The 11,769-nt window shown below is 35.2% G+C and overlaps 1 protein-coding gene and 1 long non-coding RNA gene across 4 annotated transcripts; both read left to right on the top strand.

Moving 5' to 3' along the window:
* Positions 1–693: 693 nt before the first annotated feature.
* On the top strand, positions 694–3,205 carry LOC147506125 (pentatricopeptide repeat-containing protein At3g53360, mitochondrial-like). Of its 3 annotated transcripts, none has more exons than XM_086604214.1 (6): positions 703–782; positions 895–971; positions 1,601–1,843; positions 2,066–2,183; positions 2,631–2,688; positions 3,005–3,205. In XM_086604214.1, exons 2-5 carry the CDS (start codon positions 917–919, stop codon positions 2,656–2,658), a joined length of 444 nt encoding a protein of 147 aa, XP_086460340.1. In that variant the 5' UTR covers positions 703–782; positions 895–916; the 3' UTR covers positions 2,659–2,688; positions 3,005–3,205. The 3 variants fall into 3 exon arrangements, 2 of the variants coding, with proteins under 2 accessions (XP_086460339.1, XP_086460340.1); XR_015220739.1 differs by having other exon boundaries at positions 707–782; positions 1,601–1,803; XM_086604213.1 differs by lacking the exon at positions 2,631–2,688 and having other exon boundaries at positions 694–782.
* Positions 3,206–4,323: 1,118 nt separating this feature from the next.
* Positions 4,324–8,235, top strand: LOC147506124 (uncharacterized). The gene is made up of 4 exons (XR_015220738.1): positions 4,324–4,874; positions 4,969–5,049; positions 6,209–6,259; positions 8,010–8,235. It is a non-coding gene; the product is annotated as an uncharacterized LOC147506124 (long non-coding RNA).
* The last annotated feature ends 3,534 nt before the right edge of the window (positions 8,236–11,769 follow it).

Genomic DNA, 11,769 nt, shown 5'->3' with positions numbered 1-11,769 from the left:
GGACATTCTCATAGACTCCTAAAAAAAAGGAGGTGTTAATAATTAGTTAGACCTCCCTAGATTTGTTACTTTCTCCTTAGTTTATTCTTTATTTTTAATCACCTCCCCCAACAGGGTTAAAAGTGGAAGTTTTGCCAAAACTAATTAGTCTCCTAATAAATTAGCTATCCACGTCAGCAGGTAATTAAGAAAAAATAGGAGAAAAAAACAGCCAAACTAAGAGTCCCAATAAATTATGTTTCGTGTTTCCGAGATTAAGAAAAAAAATAGGAGAAAAAAACTGCCGAACTAGAGTGAAGTTTAACTCGACTCCACAAAACCCATCTTTCTTCTTCACGTAGAAAACCCAAACGACAACTCTAAAATCGGGCATTTTCTCACGGCATCTCTCTCTCTCAATATATATATATATATATATATATATATCAACTTAACAAAACAGCTCGCTTTCCTGACTCGCGGCTGTGATTCAATCTAAGGGTGGATAAATCGACGGTCGAAACCAAAGACACGTGTGGGAACAATAAACCATATTTTTTTTCCCATGAACCCTTCGGTTCTCTATCTTCTAAAACGTGATTAGAAATTAATTAGTGAAATTAAACCCAAAACCCTTCTCTCGGTCGCCTCTCAAAAACTTAGACATTAAAAATTTCTCATTTACTCACTATCTTCCTCTGTTTTCATCTTCTTCCCATGGATCTTTATCTCTATGAACCCATTCGGACAATTCTTTCTTGTCAAGTGTCAATGATCAATAAAACTCTTTTTTGCAGAGCCAGGTAACCCAACTTAACCAATTTGAGTTTTTTCTTTTCTCGCAGTCATTAAATCACCAACTTCATATCTTATATATTCTTATTGCTTAACCAATTTTAGGTTTTTTTTATGCAGCAACTTCTCTTTTGGTGTTTGAATGCATAATCACGAGACATCGATTTTAGTAGAGCGTATCCAAGCTCAAAATTTTGGTTAGTTCATTTGTTATTTTGAAGAAATTACACAGTTTTTGTTGGATCCCTAACTTAGTTAGATAATTACATTTTGTGGAGTCATATATAGAAATTGATTGCTGGAATCAAATTTTTAAAAAGTGGACAGACTAGGACTGTCAATAGATTGAATGGAAAAAGGAAAGAAAATCAGAAGAAGAATACCAACAATAAATAGTTTGTTAGGTTTTAGTTAGTTTTTATTGAGCAATACCAAGACATATTTTCGTATCATGGATGCTCGCAAACATTTTGAATCAATGACTCATCCTGACGTCGTCTCCTGGAGTACTTTGATTGTGGGGTAAGCACAGTTAGGCTATGGGGAAGAAACTCTCAAACTTTTTGAAACAGTGAGAAGTGCAGGTATCAAGCAATGTCACCTTTGTCGGGGTTCTCTCTGCTTGCAGCCATGTTGGATTTGTAGAGGAAGGTTGCAATTACTACAAAATCATGGAGTCTGACTATGGGATTAGGCGTACATAAGGAACATTGTTGTTGTGTGGTTGACATGCTTGCCCATCTTTGGGTCGAGAAGGAAGCCGAGAACTTTATCAGTCAAATGTTATTTGATCCTGACATTGTGGTGTTTAAAACTCTGCTTGCAGCATGTCGAAACCGTGGGGATGTAGAGGTTGCAAAGCGTGCAGCGGATAGCGTATGGAAACTGGATCCGTCCGATTCAGCATCTCATGTGTTACTCGGCAACATCCTTGCATCAACATGTAATTGGGGTGAGGTCGCCAGAGTAAGGAGATTAATGCGGAGCAGAGGTGGTGTTAGGAAGGTTCCTGGCCAAAGTTGGATAGAGGTGAAACGAGGCTTTATCATATGCGTGAAATTCATATTTTGTATGCCCTGTTACTGTTTCTCTTGAATTGTTCTCTGTTTCATGGCTTTATGGCATCCCCAAACATACTGCTGGAGTTTTTTTTAGGAACATGTTATTTTTTATTTCAATTTATTCTTATGATTTGATGTTAGTGCAACACTATTTTATTTGGAAATGTCGTTCCAATGATTATTAGAATACACGATATTTTTATTGATAATTCAACTGCAATTTTTGCAAGCTCCAATGAAACGAGCAAAGGCTGAGAATGAGAGGCGGAAAGAAATACTTAGCCAAGTGAGGAAAGTCTACAACACTCTACAGATGCAATTGATGACCAAAGAGAGCTACATCATGAGGTGAATTCCATTAATTCTATATATTTTGTATGTTTGATACATCTTTGTAGAAAGAACTTAGATAAGTAGGTTTCACTTTCAAATTAAAAAAATAACTTATAACTTGAAGTTGGTGGAAGGAAGTTTAATTGTACCGTAGGCAGTTCATAGATTTAGGCCCTGCTAAGGGCATAAGTGATGAAAGTGATGTGCCATCACGGCTCCAGTTCACTCTTGCAACCGACATGGCTAATCTGAGCCCTCTTCAGCCGTATGCTACTTTCACACAAAGGAAATGTCCCACCAAAATTTGCCTATTTTCTCTCCATCTTTTATTCTGCCTCTCATAGCCACTCAACACTCTCTGAGCACCGGGTTACATCTCCTCTTAAACATCAGCTTACATCTCTTTGACTAACCTTGATCTCTTGAACTAATATGTTTCAATCTATATTCTATTCATTTTAGGTTAGCAACTATAAAGATATGTCGGTGACAATTTTAAACCCCAAGCTAGCTACACATGGTAATTTCTGTCTCATTTTTCTTTAATTCTTTGTTCTAACTGCTTGATAGTTTTCAGGTATTTTTGTTAATTGTACTTAGTTTAATATGGAGTGAAATAGGTTGATTGGTATTGTTAGATCTTTGTTGAATGTACTCTTATGATCCTGTCAATTTGACATTTCTGTTTTAGTTAGATGAGGGTGCTCTTTCAGGAGTACCTGAACACCATATGTGTGCTTTTCAATTTATTTGTTAATCTCTCTTTTAAATCTTCAATTGGTACCTGTCTTTATTTGCCAACTTATATGTTTTTTTTTTCTTTTAATTGAAAATAGGATCAAGACCATTAATTTAAGTGGGTATCCTCATTGACATGTTGCGGAAGATTACAAGGGTGTTCTCCAAGGACGATGGTGACAAGAGGAAGGGTGCTTAGTTCCTCGCTTACTGTAAAATAATAATTTGAACTGTGGAATCTAAATTGACCATGTACCTTATGTGAGAGTGAGACAGTGAGACTACTTTAAAGGTGTTGTAATACTTCATTTGGTTAAGTACTTGAATACTTGAATTGTCAAAGCTATTTTTTGACAATTCGATTTTGCCTAAAATATAGCCTTAATGTTATGCACTCCCATTTTGATATGTTATGATTCCGTTCTCTATTTTGTTACTTTTACTTGCAATTATGACATGATTCAAACACAAGTGAAAGTGGGTAGTGTATGATGAAATTAACTGGATATGGTTCTAATGTTTAGGAGGCCAACCATCATTTGAGGAGGACATGAGCAGTCATCAAAATGTGCTTATAGGTAGCACCCGGACATCGCCACGGACACGCTTGGATGTAATCGCGTGCCGTCGGCGGTGGTAAAAAGGTTTGTACATTCTCTCTTTCTAGCCCAAAACATGGCTCCAAGCCCATGCACGATTTTGGATTTGAAACATCTATCTAACAAAATAGAGTTGTTTCCTGACTCGGGCTGGGATTGAATTTCAGAGGGTATAAATCGACGGCCGCGGATGAGTGCCACAATTAGAGCCCATGATTATAGAAATAAATTAGATTCTTAAGTGTGAAATTAAACCTAAAAAACCCTTCGTTTCTCCGAAATAGCAAAAACCGTTCGTTCTCAAATTAACAAAAAAAAACCGTTCGGTCATCCGCTGTTAATTAAACTTCATCGCCTTAAACTCTCTTGCGTTCTTCCTCTCTCTCATCCTCACTTCAACTGTCACCGTCAATCTCATGTAAGTAATTTATAATTTAATTTGTTTTGTATTGCTTTGAGCCTTTGATTTTCTTGTTGTTTTGGTTAGCTAGCATCTTAATTTTGAAAACCGTCGAACAAAAACCCAATGGTTTTCCTATCAAACTGGATTGGAAAAGTTCTCTCTTGCAATTTCTTCCAAAGAAAGCAATTCAAATGTCTCTCTTGCAATTCTCAGGTTGGTTTCTTATCTTCTCTCACGTTTGTGGTTCTCATGCCTCTATTTTCATATGCCTATCTCTTCCCTTTAGAGTTTTCGTTTTTACTTTAAATTCTTTTACTTTAATTTTTTTTTTTTTCCAGGTTTTATGCTAACTCTATTGGAGACTGGCTGCATTTCAGTAAAAGGGGTTTGTAATAAAGAAATTGATGTGTATAGATTCACCATCTCTTGAATCTTGGACCAATTGTATAAGCATCTCTTATTGCTCTTTTGTGCCAGGTTCTTATTTCTTAGATGGAGTCAATTGGATATGGCATGGAGATGAAATCATTACATGAACAAGTTGATGAATATTTTTTTAGTTCTTCTCTTTTTTATGGATCAAGTAATATGGTTATCTTTTTCCATTTTTAATAATCATATTTTCCGATGTTGATTTGCATGTATGCTTTTCCTGGCTCGAATTTTGTGTTTAATCATGGTGACAGAATTTTGTGTTTAATCATGGTGACAAAAAGTGATGACAACTACGGTAATAGAAGTGAAAGCCAATTAATTTGGGATTGATCTAATTCAACTTCATTTGCATTTCAAAACTCTCCTTCTTAACAGCCAATGGGAATTCCTGGGTTATAAACTTTACCACATGACTCCTTCCTCTAACCTAATTCATTGTTTTCCTAGATTTCAACTTATCTATTTTGTAGTGACAATAAGGAGGTGATGAAGTATGAAGACATGCTTGAATTGAATCTGAAGCTGGATTTGGTAATTTTATCATCTTTTCGAAGTTAAATCCGGGTATTTTGTTCTTTGACCATTTTGGTTTTGAAATAAAGACTTACGTTATTCGGGTTTGAAGGAACATCTAAAATGGAACTAGCACGAGCGGTAGAGTTATCTCATTGGGGAACTCGATGTTTGTACAGGCAAAGATCAATCAGTGAGGACCAGACTCTAGCCACATAATTTTTTTTTTTTTCTAATCTTCCATCATAAATGTATATGGTGTGGTGTTAGGCTACTTTATTCTTTGTTCATTCTGCCTTTTAACAAATACATGTACCAATTGTTTAGCTAGAGTAAAGAATAATAACCATTTGGTTTCCATAACAGATAATGTGCGTAATATGTGTATAAAGCTACTCCAAAGTTGGCCCTTATTGAGTTATTAAGAATCCCTTATCGAGTTACCAAGAGTTCAACGAGGGGGAGCCTGAAAATTTCAACCAATCTATGTACAAGGTGAAACTCCCAATCCATATAGCTTGAAGCAGATGATTGGCTTGAGAAATAAAAGTAGATTAGAACCAAGTGTATCATGGTGATAGAAAGTACGTAAAATACCAGGAATAAGAGTTTCAAGCAGTTCATTGGTGGTTGCAATGAAAGAAGGTTAATTCTAAGTGTATAATAGTTGGCTCTGCAACAGGGTTTTCTGAAAATTTAGAGCACTAGCTCTTTTTATCCTCTCTCATGCATATGAGATGAAACTCATAACCATTTTTAGGGAAACTAAATCTTTGTCGAGTTGGGGTGGTTAGAGAAGTGAACGTATAGAGCAGTCTATGTGGACTTTAAAGATGGATGATATACTTCTTGGATTGCAGAAAGGATGTGTCTGCCACTGATCGATTTGCCTCTTAACCCAAGAAGCATGTGCGAAAGAGTGGGCCAGCAATCTCTTAACAAATTTTCATGTGTAGATCCTTTAACGCGTTTAGCAGAGTAGTAAGTTTATTTGGATCTTCAGCAGCACTGTATTTTTTAAAAGCAAGGTAGTACGTGCCTTGACATTTCTATTACACTAGATACATCTAATCCCCATATAAGAGAATAATTTTTCTGAAATTCTCTCAACTGTGTTGTGGTTTCTATCTCTTACGTCCTTATTCAAGAAATTCTAAAATTCGATGATATGGTGAAAAAAATGATATTCTGACTCGATGATTTGCTTCCAACAAATATAAGATTTGTACTTGGTGATTCACATATACTTTACATAATCGCACTTTTGATGCTGACTTTGTTGTTGATTTCGTTTCAAATTTGTGTCAAATATGTGTCCTATGCAGTAACAAACCAGAATTGGAAATCTGCAGGCACATGTTAAAAATAATTTTGTGCTACCATTGCTGATCGAGGAAGGTTAGGTAATGTATATGTGTTTTTGTGTCCACTATCATTTTGTATGGTGTTTTGTTCTACTAACCATGCGTAACATCCTTATGTTGTGGTACAACCACTGAATATTTGATTAATTTTCATATATTCAAGTGTTCATATAGCCAAAATACCTGAATGTTAGTTCCCCTCCTCTCACACCAAAGAATTGGAGATTACCGTTGAAATGGTCATGGGCTTTTACGTTCAAGTGGTGAAATCTATACGTCAACTTTGTTATTTAACTCTTCCAAGTTTCCATACTATGATACTAGCTATATGACTCGATAGTATAATTCTTAAATAAACTCAAGAATTGAGAATCTCATTTTTGTTACCTGTTTTAATGATTCTAATCATTCTATAATATATTTCATCTATTTCATTTTGATCTGACATCTACTAAGGCATACCAACGTGTACTTGGGGTGCTATGAGTAACCAAAACATGTGTTCAGGGCCATCCAAAGAACATGCATTGCATTGTTTTTGGCATAGACTAATTTGTTTGGTAGTGCAGAACATAGTGTTTTGCAACTACGTTTTCTTTTATCTCATGTTTTCCTTACATATTTAGATTTTTTCTTTCTTTTCATTTCTTTACTTTCTTGCATATCAATGGGTGATGCCTCAATTAGCCTTGAATCACTACCTTGATACGTTTGACACGTATTTTTTTTAATTTTTTTTGATCTTCTTTTCAATATCTGGCATATTGTCGAATTGAACATTTAATTTTGAAGTTATTTTCTCATTTTGGATAAGATATTTTTACTATCTCTCTTTGCATAAATGTAATGGTTTGGGTTCAACGAACTATGTCATTGGGTTTGGCATAATATGGGAGTTATGTCTGCATATTAAAAACCATGTATTCACGCACTACAAGGTGTTAGGTGAGAAGTTAGAAAACATACAAGCGACACTACCCAAGGGGAGAGGGGGAGAGGGGATGCGACGCTATAAGGTGTGGGTGGTAGGCTAAAAATATAGCTCAGGTGCTACCTAGGTACACATGCTTATTTTAATTCGGAAATCAAGATTTAGGAGATGATGTCTTTATTGGATCAAATTTACAATCCAATGATCTTGCTGGTTTCACTTGATGGGATAGTTTCCTGATCTTGGTGTATTGTTTCTTGGGTTGGATATTAGCTATGTAAATGGTGTGCTTAGCTACTAATTATTGGCACTTTCTTACTGTAGAATGGCATAGCTTTGATGAAGTATAAAACTTGAAATGTTACTGTATTTGAGACATAGATTTGGCTTAATGGTTTTAGGATGCCGTCTTGGTTTCACACTTTTACCCAAATGAACAATATATTTAGGAAATAGATTATAGATGGCTACTTACAAATTAAATGTTTGTGGGTTCACCTCAACTTCTTTTTAATTCGAGACAGATAACTTTTAGACTTCAATTTTGAGCATAATACAATGAAAATTGTGTTGACATTCTCGAGTATCTCTTGAAGTTTTCCCTTATATCTTGAGAGCTCCACGGATGCTCCAAGATAACTTTTTAAGTTGAGTGCTACTTTAACAAGGTGTCAAATGCTATAGCTTGATCCTACAAAGAGAAAATACACACACCAACACACAAAATTACTGATTTATTCCTACTCTACTTTTTGTTCGAGGAAATAAAAACTTTTTTTTATATTTCACTATTTTTATTATTATTTCGGTTCAGGGAAAACTGTTAGTGCTGATTTGAAGTCTGTCTTTCAATTTCAGAAAGGGGTGGCTAATCAAACTCGGACTTCGCATGGGTACTTGGATGAACAATAGGAATAACTTGAAGAACAAAAGTAAAATGCCTTTGCAGATCAAGCAGCTTAAATAGAACTTTTAGGTGAGAAGTCATTTGAAATAATTTGATCACAAGCTGGTACCAACATAAGAGATTATAAAGATCATCCAGAAAAATATCACCTCCTCTGCTGCTTCAAATACTACCCCTTCATCCCATAATTATAGCTTCTTAGATAATTTATATTTTTGAGTCTTTGCCAAAACACTTCAACTTCTATAGTGTTGTCATTTTTATTTTGTTTAGGTCAACCTGTTCAAATATTGCAGATACTTATATTGTTCTATATTTTGGTGGCAATTCCATCACCTATACTTTTGAATAATTGTTTATCTTTGTTGATGATTATGAATTGTCTACAACTGAATCATTCTTAAGTTTATTAGTTGTGTTGTCTTTACGTTTGCAATGCTATTCAGTGACTATCTGCATTTGTTATGATTGTGCTGGTGGTGTTGTGTGGTTTGTGCTGGTTAGTGTGTAATTGTGGTGTTACGTGTGTGGTGCAGTGGTGGTGGTGGTGCTGGCAGGTGGTTATAGTGTGGTGAGTGTGTGTTGGTTGGTGTGTGTGTGTGGTGGTGATGTGCGGTGGTAGGTGGTGTAGTGGTGCTGTTGTCTACTACTTGGTGTAGGTGGTGCTGGTGAGTGGTGATGTGTCTACTACGTAATGGTGTAGGTGCTGCTGGTGCAGTGGTGTAGGTGGCAGGTGGTTTAGTGGTGTAGTGTTTGGTATGTGTGGATTGGTGTCTGCTGCTGCCTCATGCATGCTACCTCCTGCTGGTGATGCGCTGATGCTGATGCTGATGTTGATGCTGCGCTAATGTTGATGTTGCCTGCTGTGTTGCTTGATATGTGTGTGATATGCAACTTTTTTATCATGTTAACTTTTCTATGCAATCGCACTCTCTAAGATATCTCTTTATTTTTTTATTCATTTCTTTTAAATATTACTCATTCTTTATGCAGAAAATGGGTAGTCTGCCAAACACCTCTAGAGATATAAAGCCATATTGCCATGAATACACTATTCGGGAGACGAAGTTTTATGATACGTGACAATTTGTTTGGAGATTGACCATCTATGACGGTAAGACGGCAAACCCAATCAAATCTTAGTGCGTTCAATTCCATTTTAGTTGTGAATTCAGTTCTAGGCACTTGGTGTGTACCACAGTGTTAATAAGAACTAAAAGATGTGTTTGATTCAATATAAAGTTTAAATTCAATTCCAATACATTGCTGATGATTGTTGTTCAGTTTTCTCATTTTTGTTTGTGGTTGACTGATGATTTGTTATTCAGTTTTCTCATTTTTATTTTTATTGTAAACTGATTCAAGCTAGATATTTAAACTTTGTGGGCATGCAAATAGGCTGATGCAGGACGAGCCTTAATTAGTCCCACCCTTATCACTTCATTAGACAAGCTAGATAACAGGGCCTAACTGAAATTGAAAGCCAAAAGCACTTATCCTAAATGTCCTACAATAAGACTCGGTTATACCCCCATCGATTTTCACATTTAGTGAAAGCCGAAAGGAAAGGTAATGACCAGTTAAACATATCTTGCATACATGTCATTTGAAATAGTCAAACAAGAGCTTAAGCGGCACCTCGATTATCAAGTCCCCATCAATTAAAAGGCATAATAATTTCACAAAGACGCGTCTCGGTCAGCCTTCTTTTAATCAAATAAATCTAGACAGAGTAAGGTATTCCTACTTCCAAAATGCACATATTTCAAGAAGAGAAATATCACCTTGACCCAAACAATCGTCCCACAATAAGGCAAATTATCAACTTAATAGCGGAGGAACAATATTAACTAATATGAATATTGGGATACCAAACCATTAAGAAATCCTACAAGTGCTTAAACACGAGAAGGGCTTATACCAATCGGATGTATAAACCTACACACCGAGTTACCTACATTAATCCATGCGAGTGCTTAAAACAGTGATATGAAGGATACTAGCTACCATGTAACACACCAAATACTTTATCATAACCTGGGCGATATATTCCTACTCTTGCTTACTAGGTTTATTACACTTGCTCAACCACATCATTAACACAGAACACAAGCTATAACCAATTGAATCACACCCTACTCCACCAATCAAAAAAGCGTATAAGAACCTCGATGAGAAAAAAAAAAAAAATTTCTCCACTAGGCATGCATCAACCGTACCAGATTGGAAGACTGTCCTACAGTTCATAGTATCACAAGCACACACACACTGTGGGTTGATTTAAACAATCAACACAATTCAATAACAAATAACTTAACTTTCTACATCAAAATATACTGACAACTTACAAGTGTACTAAGATATTTTTCACAATGTTTACCACCCAAAATGCACTGAGATATTACATTCTTTTCATTGAGCTGTCTTTTTTTGGAAATGACATGCCATTCATTATGCACAATGCCTTTTTTTAATGGTCTTATTTTTATGCACAATGCCTTTTTTATTTAATTACCTTATTTTGGAAATGAAGTATTTATATGCGAATCTTTCTTTGCTATTTTTTTTTCTCCCGAACAATTTAATTTTAGTAAGTGATTGCTCTTGGCCTATTTTGCTTATTGTCTTAACTTAAGATGGTCCGGTATTGGATTATGAGTACCAGAAACGATGATGCAAAAATCGACACAATTAGGGCATTGGTCTCAGGCCGTGTACACCATTTAGAATGTTCTACAACTGCATGTTATAATACTCTTTAGAAGATGAAAGTCCATAAAGCTCTAAAGGAGATACCTAGAACTTTGGCAAACAAAGAACATAATAGGATGACTGGGTTCGTATATATACAATTGAAGCATATCGAGGCAACCAATATTTAATGCAACTGGGTCAGATTGCTTGAAGAAACTCGGAAGTTGAATGCATAATAGTTAAATGATTACAAATAGAATTGGGCGTGGAGTTCTTATTAAGGAAAAACATTAGAAAGACTGACTTTATCTTTTTGTAGTAGTCGAGATGCTAGATATATTATACTTACTGGAGTTTAAAAGTTTAGATATTAGTATGATAGTAGCAGACCAGATTAACATACAAAAACTTAGTGTATTCAAATTGCTAGAGATCTGTGTATACAAATAAATTATAATAAGTCACCACTAATGTTCTTGGTAACTCCATCACATCCAAGCTTCTAGGAGTGCATTGATGAATTTTTTTGAAAACATAGAGCTCCTATATTTAGAGAAATAATCAGAAGAACTGACCTACTTGATAGTTGATATAAGCTCTGCAATTTGCCTTATTTCAAAGTGCTTTATGGATTTCATTGTAATTCTACCATTTCACAACCCGTAACCTTATATGGATGAAGTTCATTTCAATCCTCAATTATGCATTTCTCTATTAAGTCGTTTAACCAAATAACCTTATTACATCGACTTCAACTTGATGAATAGTTTGCCAACAACGAACTACATTTCAAGAAATTTTTAAAAATTATTATGTTATCCAATTACCCGTGTTTTCCTTACTAAAAATGTTATACGTTAGATTCACCTATTTCCAAATGCTTTCAGTAAATTAGTTACAAATTTTTTAAAAGAAAATTACTCATTACTAAATAAGTTGTTATTTATTAACACATTATACTTTTTGAGTTGCCTACTTCTCAAATCTCCATTTCCATTACACTAAATACATAAGTAA

Source organism: Coptis chinensis, chromosome 4 (assembly GCF_015680905.1).
Source record: "Coptis chinensis isolate HL-2020 chromosome 4, ASM1568090v1, whole genome shotgun sequence".
Lineage (NCBI taxonomy): Eukaryota > Viridiplantae > Streptophyta > Magnoliopsida > Ranunculales > Ranunculaceae > Coptis > Coptis chinensis.
Note: the sequence above shows the minus strand (reverse complement) of the source record. Positions and strands in the feature narration are given on the sequence as shown.